Here is a 15501-nt window from a genome sequence, read left to right on the forward strand (position 1 = left end):
CCCCAGCCCCCATGAGAACACCTCTGAAAGGTCAGGAAACTGCCTCCAGCTGGAGGAAGCTCTGGAAATGAGGTTTAGTCTCTTGAAGATCAAAGGTCTCCCCCCTCCATCCAGATAACCCTCCAGCCCTGACTTCACAGCCCTGCTCCTTCCTTCTCCGGAAACAGTCCTGGGTAACTTCCCACCACTGGGTACTTCTCAACCATTGTCTTGCCTGTTCACCTCCCCTTCTATCAGGGGAAAGAAATCAAGGCAAGAGGTTTTTTTTAATCTCGGCAACAGCAGCTGTTTGCTCAAGGATTTGGCAACCACAAACCACAGTTTGGATAAGATTTTTCAGTTCTTTATTCAATGAGCAACCGTCTGTGCTTACTAGTAAAACGGAAAGTGTAGAAATGGCCTACCTCCAGGATCTCTGCAAAGAACCAGGCCCTCATCTGCTACAAACACAAGAATTTGGAGCTGAGCACATTACAATTTGAAACTTCAAGTCTGGCCGAGATGGTTCTTTCCTGTTCTCAACCACAGCTTCAAGGCTTCTCACCTTCCCAGGAACACCAAGTTCTCCGTCCAAGAGATCCTGTGAGCTTTGAAAAGCCATCAGGCAGCCCTTCCTCAGCTTGGACCGCGGGGAGGAAATGACACAGTGAGAATAGCTGGATGACATACATGATTATAAAACTGTTTGACTCTGGAGTTGAGGCCAGCAGGAAGGAATGACACCTTTAACGTGTGAGGTGGAACTTTCAGATATTAGGAAGACAGCTGGTTAACTTTTAAAGACAAATGACTCACTGAAAATGAAAACCTCTACTGAATTTATCACAGCCCATGTGATAGCACTCAGAAGAGAAAAAAGGATATAAATGAACCAAATACCTCAATGATTAAATATACATACATATACATACATAGAATATTAACAATATTAATAATCATTAATTCTCTGGGGCTGGTGGCTGGGATTAACAGGTACAAGGCTAAGTTAATGGTCATTCTTTTCTTTATGCTTTTTTGTATTTTCTAGATTTTTTCCATAATGAGCGTACCTTATACACATTTTAAAAAAGCATTTTAAAATGTGGGCCCCAGGCATTCCCAGGTGAATGTATGAGAGCATTAGTGTTTGTGGGTCAGTCCTATTTTGTTTTCTTGTGTTCCAGAAATTTAGGGTATGGAGTTCGACAACCTTAGGCTGGAATCCAGCCTCTGCCACTCACTGTCTAATCTTGAATAATTCCCTTATCTCCTCGTAAGTCACTGTTTCCTCTTGGTTAAGTGAGACTGATGCTGGTACCTCCCCTATAGGGCTGGTATCTCCCCTATAGGGCCATTGAGGAGTCAGTGAGATCAGGCACACTCAGCACAGGGCCTGTGACATCGTAAGTGCTCACCAGGGCTTCATCAAGGGGATCAGCAGGCTGCCCATTCATTCTAATGAGGTCATACTGGGGAACTGGTTAATCACAACTAACCTTTACTGAACAGCTAACGAAGTACACAGGACCAGCTAGCACTGAATCGGCAGCAACTACTCAGGCTAAAACATTTGAAGACCATTGGAAGCCTGGCTTCCAGTTTCTATAGATATGTTTTATGGATTACATGGGACCTAGAATGCTGCTCTAGGGCCACAGTCACAAGGTCCTCACCCAGGTCAGCAGGACCTCCCTGCCTCCCCGACCCCCATGAGCCTATTAATGACCTTACCGATGATGACAAGGATGAAAAGCAGAGTGGCCACACCTGCTATTATGTAGAACATGATGCTGATGTGGTAGGCAAGCTTGTCCTGGTCTTTGATGTTGGGTACCAAGACAGGAGGGACCAAGAACCCAATGGCAATTCCAAGCTATAGAAGACAGAGACAATCAATCGTTGTATCAATGGCCCAGAGGCGACAGCACACATTTAAGAGCCTCCTAATTAGAAACATAATCCCCAACTTCCAGCCCTTCTTAAACCTCAAACAGGGATTGCTTCCCCCCTCAAGACATCAGAGATCTTTCTTTTGACTGACAGCTCAACTCACACACCCTTGACCACCCTCACTACCACAGTCTGTGAAAACGATTATAGCTGGGGTTCTCAACGCTGACAGGCTTTTCTCTAGCTACAAACTAATGAAGAATGGTCCCTATACTCCCATCTCTATGGTAGAGTAAAACAATGCTGGTTTTGCTTTTTGTGCCATTTAAATTCTTGATTTCACTGTATCTGTTCACCTGGAGCTGAGAGACCAGCTGAGGGAAAAATTCTACACCCTACAACCCCAAGAACCTGCATTCAGTGAGAGACAGAAGCCTAACGTCGCTACCACATTTACGAACACAGAAGCTTAAGTTCATTGTGTAAGTTAACTTTGTAATTTATAAAGCATCTGTGGTGTGAAGTCACACAACTGCATAAATTTATACACACAGGACATGGGCACATGCAAAGTGGCTATAAATACATATACAAACACAACCCAACAAACTGAAACATCTTATATCTGCGTTGCAGTTCAAACTCCAGTGACCTGAGATAACATGCCTTGGGTGTTTCTGAGGGCAGAAATGCCTTGATTCAGGAATGACTAGCTGTGATAGAACTCCCCAAACCCTTCTGCCACACAAAATACCAAGGTGGAAATTTGAAAATAGTGTGAGAACACACGAAATACCCAGGTCCAAATTGTAAGAGTGAGAGAAACTGAGTAAGTCTTTTGTGTTAAGGTCCCATGTTTCCTTTATTGAACCTGAAAGCAACCGCAGGTAGAGAAGCAATTTGCTTTCAGGCCAACACCATTCACCAGCTGCCAATGTGCTGATCATTGTTATTGGTTTTCCAGCCTGTCAATTATAGCCACTCAGAGTGGTCACCAGCGATTCTCAGCTCTGAAATACTCTCAAAAGTCATCATCAATAGGCTCGGTGCAGGGTTGTTCCAATGTACACTGTATACAATCAACAAATCAAACTGATCTTTAAAGCATCTACTATTTGAGGAGATTGGTTCAAGATGGCCGAGTAGAAGGACGTGTGCTCACTCCCTCTTGCGAGAGCACAGAAATCACAACTAACTGCTGAACAATCATCAACAGGAAGACAATGGAACTCACGAGAAAAGATACCCCACATCCAAAGACAAAGGAGAAGTTACAGTGAAACGGTAGGAGGGGCACAATCACAATAAAATTAAATCCCATAACCGCTGGGTGGGCAACTCAAAAACTGGAGAACACTCATACCACAGAAGTCCACCCACTGGAGTGAAGGTTCTGAGCCCCACGTCAGGCTTCCCAACATGGTGGTCTGGCAATGGGAGGAGGATTTCCGGAATCAGACTTTAAAGGCTAGTGGGATTTGATTGCAGGACTTCGACAGGACTGGCGGAAACAGAGACTCCACTCCTGGAGGGTACACACTAAGTCGTGTGCGCATAAGGACCCAGGGGAAAGGAGCAGTGACCCCACAGGAGACTGAAACAGACCTATCTGCTAGTGTTGGAGGGTCTCCTGCAGAGGCGGGGGGCAGCTGTGGCTCACCACAGGGACAAGGACACTGGCAACAGAAATTCTGGGAAGTACCCCTTGGCATGAGCCATCCCGGAGTCCCTCATTCACCCCACCAAAGAGCCTGGAGGCTCCAGGGCTGGGTCGCCTCAGGCCAAACAACCAACAGGGAGGGAACTCAGCCCCACTCATCAGCAGACAAGCAGATTAAACTATTACTGAGCCCTGCCCACCAGAGCAACACCCAGCTCTAAGCACCACCAGTCCCTCCCATCAGGAAGCATGTACAAGCCTCTTAGATAGCCTAATCCACCAGAGGGCAGACAGCAGAAGCAAGAAAAACTACAATCCTGCAGCCTGTAGAACAAAAACCACATTCACAGAAAGATACACAAAATAAAAAGGCAGAGAGGACTATGTACCAGATGAAGGAACAAGATAAAACCCCAGAAAAACAACTAAACGAAGTGGAGACAGGCAACCTTCCAGAAAAAAGAATTCAAAATAATGATAGTGAAGATGATCCAGGACCTCAGAAAAAGAATGGAGGCAAAGATCAAGAAGATGCAAGAAATGTTTCACAAACACCTAGAGGAATTAAAAAACAAACAAACAGAGATGATAATACTATAACTGAAATGAAGAATACACTAGAAGGAATCCATAGCAGAATAATTGAGGCAGAAGAACAGATAAGTGACCTGGAAGACAGAATGGTGGAATTCACTGCCACAGAACAGAATTTTAAAAAAAGAGTGAAAAGAAATGAAGACAGCCTAAGAGACCTCTGGGACAACATTAAACACACCAACATTCGCATTAGAGAGGTACCAGAAAGAGAAGAGAGAGAGAAAGGAACCGAGAAAATATTTGAAGAGATTATAGTCAAAAACTTCCCTAACGTGGGAAAGGAAATAGTCACCCAAGTCCAGGAAGCGCAGCGAGTCCCAGGCCAGATAAACTCAAGGAGAAACATGCCGAAACACATAGTAATCAAATTGACAAAAATTAAAGACAAAGAAAAATTATTAAAAGCAACAAGGGAAAAATGACAACATACAAGGGAACTCCCATAGGGTTAACAGCGGATTTCTCACCAGAGACTCTACAAGCCAGAAGGGAGTGGCACCATATATTTAAAGCAATGAAATGGAAGACCTACAAACAAGATTACTCTACCAGCAAGGATCTCATTCAGATTCCACGGAGAAATCAAAAGCTTTATAGACAAGCAAAAGCTAAGAGAATTCAGCACCACCAAATCAGCTCTACAACAAATGCTAAAGGAACTTCTCTAACTAGAAAACACACGAGAAGAAAGCGGACCTACAAAAACAAACCCAAAACTATTAAGAAAAAGGTAACAGGAACAAACACATCGATAATTACGTTAAATGTGAATGGATTAAATGCTCCAGCCAAAAGACACAGATTCATTGAATGGATACAAAAACAAGATCCATAAATATGCTGTCTACAAGAGACGCACTTCCGACCTAGGGACACATACAGACTGAAAGTGAGGGGATGCAAAAAGATATTCCATGCAAATGGAAATCAAAAGAAAGCTGGAGTAGCAATACTCATATCAGATAAAATAGACTTTAAGTTAAAGAATGTTACAAGAGACAAGGAGGGACACTACACAGGATCAATCCAAGGAGAAGATATAACAATTATAAATATATATGCACCCAACATAGGAGCACCTCAATACATAAGGCAAATGCTAACAGCTATAAAAGAGGAAATCGACAGTAACACAATAATAGTGGGGGACTTTAACACCTCACTTACACCAATGGACAGATAATCCAGACAGAAAATTAATAAGGAAACACAAGCTTTAAATGACACAATAGACTAGATAGATTTAATTGATATTTATAGGGGATTCCATCCCAAAACAGCAGATTACACTTTCTTCTCAAGTGCACACAGAACATTCTCCAGGATAGATCACATCTTGGGTCACAAATCAAGCCTCGGTAAATTTAAGAAAATTGAAATCATATCAAGCATCTTTTCTGAACAAAACGCTATGAGATTAGAAAACAATTGCAGGGAAAAAAGCGTAAAAAACACAAACACATGGAGGCTAAATAATATGTTACTAAATAACCAAGAGATCACTGAAGAAATCAAGGAGGAAATCAAAAATACCTAGAGACAAATTACAATGAAAACACGACAATTCAAAACCTATGGGATGCAGCAAACAGCAGTTCTAAGAGGGAAGTTTATAACAATACAAGCCTACCTCAAGAAATAAGAAAATATCTCAAATAAACAATCTAACCTACACCTAAAGGAACTAGAGAAAGAAGAACAAACAAAACCCAAAGTTAGTAGAAGGAAAGAAATCATGAAGATCAGAGCAGAAATAAATGGAATAGAGACAAAGAAAACAATAGCAAAGATCAATAAAACTAAAAGCTGGTTCTTTGAGAAGATAAACAAAATTGATAAACCTTCAGCCAGACTCATCAAGAAAATGAGAGAGAGGACTCAAATCAATAAAATTAGAAATGAAAAAGGAGAAGTTACAACAGACACCGCAGAAATACAAAGCATCCTAAGAGACTACTACAAGCAACTCTATGGCAATAAAATGGACAACCTGGAAGAAATGAACAAATTCCTAGAAATGCACAACCTTCTGAGACTGAACCAGGAAGAAATATAAAATATGAACAGACCAGTCACAAGCACTGAAATTGAAACTGTGAATAAAAATCTTCCAACAAAAAAAGCCCAGGACCAGATGGCTTCAGAGGCGAATTCTATCAAACATTTAGAGAAGAGCTAACACCTATCCGTCTCAAACTTTTCCAAAATATAGCAGAGGGAGGAACACTCCCAAACTCATTGGATGAGGCCACCATCACCCTGACACCAAAACCAGACAAAGATGTCACAAAGAAAACTACAGGCCAATATCACTAATGAACATAGATGCAAAAATCCTCAACAAAATACTAGCAAACAGAATCCAACAGCACATTAAAAGGATCATACACCATGATCAAGTGGGGTTTATTCCAGGAATGCAAGGATTCTTCAATATACGCAAATCAATCAATGTGATAAACCATATTAACAAATTGAAGGAGAAAAACCATGTAATTTTCTCAATAGATGCAAGAAAGCTTTTGACAAAATTCAACACCCATTTATGATAAAAACCCTCCAGAAAGCAGGGACAGAGGGAACTTACCTCAACATAATAAAGGCCATATATGACAAACCCACAGCCAAAATCATTCTCAATGGTGAAAAACTGAAACCATTTCCTCTAAGATCAGGAACAAGACAAGGTTGTCCACTCTCACCACTATTATTCAACATAGTTTTGGAAGTTTTAGCCATAGCAATCAGAGAAGAAAAAGAAATTAAAGGAATCCAAGTTGGAGAAGAAGTAAAGCTGTCACTGTTTGCAGATGACATGATATTATACATAGAGAATCCTAAAGATGCCACCAGAAAACTAGAGCTAATTAATGAATTTGGTAAAGTAGCAGGATACAAAATTAATGCTCAGAAATCTCTTGTATTCCTATACACTAATGATGAAAAATCTGGAAGAGAAATTAAGGAAACACTCCCATTTACCACTGCAACAAAAAGAATAAAATACTTAGGATTAAACCTTCCTAAGGAGACAAAATACCTGTATGCAGAAAACTATAAGACACTGATGAAAGAAATTAAATATGGTACAAACAGATGGAGAGATATACCATGTTCTTGGATTGGAAGAATCAATATTGTGAAAATGACTCTACTACCCAAAGCAATCTACAGATTCAATGCAATCCCTATCAAATTACCAATGGCATTTTTTACAGAACTAGAACAAAAATCTTAAAATTTATATGAAGACACAAAAGACCCCACATAGACAAAGTAATCTTGAGGGGAAAAAAAAAAGATCTGGAGGAATCAGACTCCCTGACTTCAGACTATACTACAAAGCTACAGTAATCAAGACAATATGCCACTGGCACAAAAACAGAAATATAGATCCATGGAACAGGATATAAAGCCCAGAGATAAACCCATACACCTATGGTCAACTAATTTATGACAAAGGAGGCAAGGATATACAATGGAGAAAAGACAGTCTCTTCAATAATTGGTGCTGCAAAAACTGGACAGCTACACGGAACACTCCCTAACACCATACACAAAAATAAACTCAAAATGGATTAAAGAACTAAATGTAACACCAGACACTATAAAACTCTTAGGAGGGGCTTCCCTGGTGGCGTAGTAGTTGAGAGTCCGCCTGCCGATGCAGGGGACACGGGTTCGTGCCCCAGTCCGGGAAGATTCCACATGCCACGGAGCAGCTAGGCCCGTGAGCCATGGCTGCTGAGCCTGCACATCCAGAGCCTGTGCTCTGCAACGGGAGAGGCCACAAGAGTGAGAGGCCTGCGTATCACAAAAAAAAAAAAAAACTTTTAGGGGAAAACACAGGAAGAACACTCTTTGACATGAATCACAGCAAGATCTTTTTTTCTTTTAAATTGTTTTCCTTGTTTCTATTTCATTTATTTCTGCTCTGATCTTTATGATTTCTTTCCTTCTACTAACTTTGGGTTTTGTTTTTCTCCTTTCTCTAGTTCCTTTAGATATAAGGTTAGATTGTTTGAGATTTTTCTTGTTTTTTTTTTTTAATTATTTATTTTTGGTTGCATTGGGTCTGCTGCTGTGCACAGGCTTTCTCTAGTTGCAGCAAGCGAGGGCTACTCTTCCTTGCAGTGCAAGGGCTTCTCATTGTGGTGGCTTCTCTTGTTGTGGAGCAAGGGCTCTAGGTGAGCAGGCTTCAGTAGTTGTGGCACACGAGCTCAGTAGTTGTGGCTCACGGACTCTAGAGCACAAGCTCAGTAGTTGTGGCGCACGGGCTTATTTGCTCCATGGCATGTGGGATCTTTCTGGCCCAAGGCTTCAACCTGTGTCCCCTGCATTGGCAGGCAGGTTCTTAACCACTGCATGACCAGGGAAGCTTTTTCCTTGTTTCTTGAGGTAGGCTTGTATTGCTATAAACTTCACTCTTAGAACTGCTTTTGCTGCATCCCATAGGTTTTGAATTGTCGTGTTTTCATTGTAATTTGTCTCTAGGTATTTTTGATTTCCTCCTTGATTTCTTCAGTGATCTCTTGGTTATTTAGTAACATATTATTTAGCCTCCATGTGTTTGTGTTTTTTACGCTTTTTTCCCTGCAATTGTTTTCTAATCTCATAGCATATTGCTCAGAAAAGATGCTTGATATGATTTCAATTTTCTTAAATTTACCGAGGCTTGATTTGTGACCCAAGATGTGATCTATCCTGGAGAATGTTCCATGTGCACTTGAGAAGAAAGTGTAATCTGCTGTTTTGGGATGGAATCCCCTATAAATATCAATTAAATCTATCTGGTCTATTGTGTCATTTAAAGCTTGTGTTTCCTTATTAATTTTCTGTCTGGATTATCTGTCCATTGGTGTAAGTGAGGTGTTAAAGTCCCCCACTATTATTGTGTTACTGTCGATTTCCTCTTTTATAGCTGTTAGCATTTGCCTTATGTATTGAGGTCCTCCTATGCTGGGTGCATATATATTTATAATTGTTATATCTTCTCCTTGGATTGATCCTGTGTAGTGTCCCTCCTTGTCTCTTGTAACATTCTTTAACTTAAAGTCTATTTTAACTGATATGAGTATTGCTACTCCAGCTTTCTTTTGATTTCCATTTGCATGGAATATCTTTTTGCATCCCCTCACTTTCAGTCTGTATGTGTCTCTAGGTCGGAAGTGGGTCTCTTGTAGACAGCATATTTATGGATCTTGTTTTTGTATCCATTCAATGAATCTGTGTCTTTTGGCTGGAGCATTTAATCCATTCACATTTAACGTAATTATCGATATGTTTGTTCCTGTTACCTTTTTCTTAATTGTTTTGGGTTTGTTTTTGTAGGTCCTTTTCTTCTCTTGTGTTTCCCAGTTAGAGAAGTTCCTTTACCATTTGTTGTAGAGCTGGTTTGGTGGTGAATTCTCTTAGCTTTTGCTTGTCTATAAAGCTTTTGATTTCTCCATCAAATCTGAATGAGATCCTTGCTGGGTAGAGTACTCTTGGTTGTAGGTTCTTCCCTCTCATCACTTCAAATATATCGATGCCATCCCACAGTGACTTTTCTCCAGGAGGAAATCGGCTTTGGCAGTACTTTCATGCCCAGTGTGGAAACCAAAACATAGGGATTGGACTGTAAGCTGCTGGCTCTTCTGTTTTTTTCAGGGCATATTTTTTCCTACTTCTTGAGAGCTGTGTTCAGTGATCGTGCACAGCTCTATACCCAGCTCCTAGTTCCTGAGTCTGTCCCTTAGCAGGAACTCAGTGATGTTGGCTGGCTGGACAGACAGACAGATGGACGTTGGTGGAAGGTCTTGTCTACGCAAAGCTGGCAGAAATACACGGGTCTGCCCACTAAGGACCACATTCTTTCTACAAACCACATTGTCCTCTCATTGGTAAGGGCAGAAAATGGGTACATGGGGGACTGGGAAGAGGGCAGAATGGCTGACTGGTTTTTGTGCATCTACTAGGCATTGGGTATCTAATAGAGTTTATCTTTTTCATTCAGCCCATGAACTTTTGCAACAAAGACAAAAATGAGAAAAACTGGGGGTGGGCACCCAGCCAGCCTATGGGCACACAGGCGGGTAGCAGAAGAGCTGGGCTCCTAAACAAGTTTTGTCTGACTCCAGGCTCCAGCTCACCTCCTGCCTACCAGGAAATGCTACTGGTGTGACACTAGTCAACACGGAAGCCTGTATTTTCACTCCTTTGAGTTCTGTCTCGCATTTGATAGAACACCACCAGGGTAAAAACCAGAGACCCGCAGCCCAAGTCAGGACAAGAATCATTTAAAGAGTTGATGGAATGCTGCTCCCAAGGGTGGGATCCGTACCTTTCTCACACTCACAAAAAAACAAAGACCCAGACTATGAATGTAAGGGATTGAAAATCACCATTAACTGGCTTTGACTTGCCTTATGCCCCAGCATTTGTTCTGTAGTTTTATCCTCCTCAACAAAATACAGTCAGGAGCAAAATACACAATACACAGACAGTCTCCGCTCTTCAGAGCCTATGAGCCTAATCACAATGGTTCACTTCACCCCAAAAGAAGATGTTTTACCAAAATGGGGTGAATAAAGGATGGAGAGGCAGACTGGGATACTCAATTTTTGTTTTCGATTTGATTTTTGCCCTTTCTGCAAACTCAAGGGTGATATTTAAACACTGTTGCAATAGCAGCGGTCACGAGCACTTCCAGAGCAAACGTCACAGTTAAAAACATGCCTGTGCAGCCTGAGGGCTTCGGGTGACAGGAAGAAGCCGTACTCTGTGTCATGCATCACTTGTCACTCCAGCTCACGCACTCGGCAGAGCCAAAATAAACCCAGAAACCACTAGGCTGCATCTGGGGTAAGATGCCCACACTTGACCAACAACACAACACAACACGTGTTATGTTGGCTCTGAGATCCACAGAACTACTGTCCCCAACACCATCCATGTGGGGCACCCCTGCAAAGCCCCAAGTCACAACTGAATCCAGGCAAAAAGCTGCCCTCCCAGTGCTGCCTGGTCATGAACATGCCCAGACCATCAAAGGAAGACCCTGGGGCTTTCACAAAAGGCAGGGAGCTCTGCGTCAACACCATGGTGAGCGCTTAGTCCCCTGGAACAAGGACAGACCACTGGTCCCCATCTGAACCCTCTTCCAGGGTCCCAGGCACCTCATCCTCCAGACCCAGGTATTGGCCAGCAGGATCCTGCTCATCTTGGTAGGAGGCAACCACATCAGCAAGCAGGTTCTCACCCGCCCAACCTCATTCCTCCTCGGTCCATTCCTGCCCCAGGCATGCCTGCTGATCAGAGAAAGATGCGCCCACTCTCAGCCCCATGGCTGGGTCCCCATTGCCTCATTCCTTCCCCCTGGGCACAGTCACCCAATCAGGGTGGCATGTCTCTTGCATTTCAGGACTCCCAACAGCTCGCTTTCTGGCGTCAAGGGTCAAAAATGTCCCCTTACTGGGCCAGCAGCTTTCCCTGCAGCAAAGCTCCTGGGCTTGAAGGCTTGCTTCAAAGTTGGTCTCCTTATGACCTAATCGGAGGGTCACCATGCTCCTCAAGGAGCTCACACCCATGTGGTTCATTTTAACAGTGAACATTGTTCATTTTGAAGTGAACCCCTCCCCCTTCCTCCTTTCCACCCCAACATCCCTCAGACATGTCGTCACTCTACACAGTGGTTAAGGCCTAGGGCTCCAAGTTCAGAAAGGTGTGTGTTCACATACCAGCTCTGCCAGTTAGGAGATGTCTGGCATGGGCAAGTTAATTCCCCTCTTTGTGCCTATTTCCTAATTCACAAAGGAAGGTACTGCCTACTTCACACCCTCTAGCTCAGGGGGGTGCTCTGACGCCTAGTGAGCCCATTTGAGTGGACTACTCTGCAGAACGCTTTACACCAGGAGGGCTCACTCCTCTTCTGCAAGCCTGCCTCTCCCACCCCGCACGCTCTCCCCCAGCAATGGCGACAGGCAGGGGAGGAGAGGCCACTGGGACAAACAAGATGTGCTTGGTTGACCGATGGCAGCCCCACAGACACCTGCCCTGGCTCTCCTCATCCTTCTCTGCTCATTCTCTCTGCCCTTTCTCATCTCTCAGCCCCCTGGCCTCTGCCCTCTCACAACCACGCTGTCCGACCCTCCCCCGCCGTCCTTGGACGTCCACATTGCATCAGCTCCCCGCCCCCTTTCGGATGATGTGACCTCTCTCCCACCAGCCTGCATAGCGTGTTCAGGGGCACCTTCCTCGGCGCTGCTCTGACCACGCGGTCCTGCTCAAGGACCCTCAAGGAGCCAGCCCTCTCCCAGGGAGGACCACATCCACACCCCTCAGCCTGCTGTTCTTAGCTTTCTTCACATCCCGTCCCACCTCCATCTGCTTCCCTGGATGTCCCCGGACTGGATGATTCACAAGTCCAACCTTTCATCGACTGGTCTCAACCTTTATCCCAGCAGATTCATTGCTTGCAAAGGTCTCTCTCCTTGAGTCTTTTAGAGCCCATCTCACCCTCAGCTCCTTCACTGAGTTTTCCTTGGTCATGCTAGTGAGGCTTGATCTCCTTGCCCTAACTCCTCTAATCCTTTGGTTTTCAACCTTATTTGTGACACTAGTCTGGTGCCTGGTAAACACAAAAGGAGTTTACTCGATAAATGGGTACCGAATGAATGGGCTGCAGTTAACTGGCATGTCAGGAAAACGTCACTACCCTTCCAGATTAGCCATGAGCCCAGATCTGGGGAAAGATGTCGTTGGAAATTTAAATCTAGACAAGACTCTCAGAGAAAGTATGCTATTTAAAAAAACATCATTGGGGGTTGTTTTAAAATCAGCACCACACGAAAGATAAATTTGGGTTCAACCTAGATTTCCACACTCCATGTTTGCTCAAAGCTGACCAACCCCTATGAGCAACGTTAAGCACACGGCAGGATGCCACCCTCACAAGGGTGTTTCTATGTGATGGGTGACCACATACAGGTGTGTATCTATACATGTCTACGTACACTAGCAAGGATCTTAATGATCTAAAGATTAATCAGACGCTAAGTGTCACAGAGTACAACAGTTGAGGAAAACTTAGCTACATAGGCAAATGTATGAAAATGTGACTATATAAAGGGTCACTTAAGTCCATGCAGAATTTATGGGCACTAAAATGTGCTACAATTATAGTATGTCTAATTTCCATCCCATACAAAACGCGCCCACCCTCTCCTGGGGCTGCGTGTCTGGACACTGGTACCTCAGGCGTGGCCATCGGGGCCACCAGCAGGGAGGCCACCACTACAACCTGTCTCCCAGGCCCACGTCCACGTGGGAATTATACACAGCGCTCGGAAGTGACTTCAACACTCACGGCCCATCCCTACACCCTGCTGTGAGCATTTAAACACCACGAAGTGGTGCTGCTAGGCAAGTGTGCACACCCGCTACATAGTTCTGCTCCTATTGGCCAGTGCCAGGTAAACTTAGACGTGTGTTTACACCTCAGTGAAAACACTACACCTCAGTGACTGAAGAATAACTAATTTGGGTAAAATGATGCACAAACAAAGGTTCCAGGATCCCCAATGTGGGTCTCCGTTAGAGTGAAGGTACATGGCAGGAAAGCCAACTTTGGATGTGGAGGAGGCTCAGAGGGCGGTCCTGGGACTGAGGCTTGGATGCCCCAGAAAGAAGCAAGGAGAGCGAGGTGGCTGCTGGGCACGGAAACACTGAACTTGAACTACAGCTTAATCATGAGGACAAGCTCCCAGCCACCCAGGACCACCAGGCAGCGTCTAGGAACACACCGCAGTCGGCAATCACGTGCACGCAAAGCCTGCTCACATGATCGTATTTTTGAAATTCCCAAATCCAACCCCTTGGCTTCTTCTAAAAAGGCCAACTGAGGATTAAGGAGGCAGCAGACCTTCAGGAACAAAAACAATCCCACTAACCTGGGGGCAAATCGCCCATGAAAGAGCTTTATGGATTTAAAAGGCTAGGCTTAGGTCCCTAAGAACTTGGGAAGCAGGGTCACAGCTGGTTGAATATAGACTTTCTTAGAGTCCCTCCCCAATCACAGGGTTTGTCTTCAAACCTGTGATTGTGCTGGTGGCTTATATAACCTCAGTCCTTTGGGGTAAAGAGGTTAGGGAAAGGCAAGAAGAGCACTAGTGAAATCAGGACAGCCTGTAATCACTGCTTCCCAGGGAAGGTAAGAATAGTGACCACGGCTGACCCATTGTGCTCGCCACGCCACAGTTACTGGCCTAGGCACTATTAAGTGCTATACACATACACACACTCTTTTAATCCCTATTTTTAAATGGAGAAAACTAGCCTTTAGGTAGCTTGCCCAGGGTCATAGAACAGCAAGTGTTCTATGCTGGGCTTCAAGTTCAGGCCACGGGTACTAGAGTTTGACCCATTCACCATTTGGCTGAATGTTCAGGTCTTGGCTGTTATTCAAACTAGAAGGAAGGAAACTAACACATAATGAGCACCTACTGTGCTAGGCAGTTGCTAAATGATTTTTCACGTTATTTCATTTAATCCCTTCCAACAACTCCCTAAAGTTGTCAGGATTATCTCTGGTTTGGTTTTTACAGATGAGAAAACTGTAACTTGCCCAAGTTCACCCAGCTTCTAATAGCAGAACTGAGATTCAAGCCCATGGCAATCTGACTCCAAACCCCTTGACGAAACAGGTGAATTTCACGGAAGTAAATGCCTCAGGGACCTGACAACATCTCCAGTCTTACACACTCGATTCTATCATTCAAGTGTCCCCCGTTTGTCTAGCTATTGGAGGAAGTGACCATGAGAGGTGTGTCCGGCTATAGTCTGTTTTGTTGACCACTGAGTTACACCCTATGGGGTTCCTTGTTCTTATGCAATGCTGACTTTTGGTTGTTTTCCACGTAGGGTGTTTGTTGTCTCCCCAGCTAGATTTTAGCACCGTGAGGACAGAGACATTGACTAACATTTCCTTGTGTGACCCCCTCCCCCCGCGCCCAGTACAATGCTAAGAACAGAGATGGGGATCAGGAAGTATCTTCTGAATAAAGAGAAGCCTTTTAGAACTGTGCAGCTCAAAAGTAACTCAAGAATTTCCAGTTTCTTCTACAGCAAAGAAGTTGGGCACAGTAGCAATTTGCTGCTTTCAGTCATCAACTCAAGAGGCTCCTGGTGCACACATGCCTCCTTTTAAGGGTAGGTGTTCCTCCTGAAATTGTCCTTGTGACAACATCTGCAAAGGCTCAGTCCTGGTCTAGGTGAGACCATATGCCAAGGCTCCTCTGCTCCCCTTTCCCCGAGCGCCCACCTCACTGCCGGCTTCTCCACCCAAAGGTCCCTCTCACGACAGAGGTGACAGTCAACGACCATAGGCTCCTAGAACT

General features: G+C 44.0%; 1 protein-coding gene across 2 annotated transcripts in view; it reads right to left on the minus strand.

The window, feature by feature from the left end:
* The window catches only part of FLVCR2 (FLVCR choline and putative heme transporter 2), a 67343-nt gene that overhangs the window by 35032 nt on the left and 16810 nt on the right, over positions 1-15501 (minus strand). For both annotated transcript variants that reach the window (XM_067730001.1, XM_067730000.1), the window contains exon 2: positions 1711-1852. In XM_067730001.1, coding sequence (XP_067586102.1) covers positions 1711-1852 — 142 coding nt within the window. The remainder of the gene's footprint in view (positions 1-1710; positions 1853-15501) is intronic.

This window comes from Pseudorca crassidens, chromosome 1 (genome assembly GCF_039906515.1).
Source record: "Pseudorca crassidens isolate mPseCra1 chromosome 1, mPseCra1.hap1, whole genome shotgun sequence".
Taxonomy (NCBI): domain Eukaryota; kingdom Metazoa; phylum Chordata; class Mammalia; order Artiodactyla; family Delphinidae; genus Pseudorca; species Pseudorca crassidens.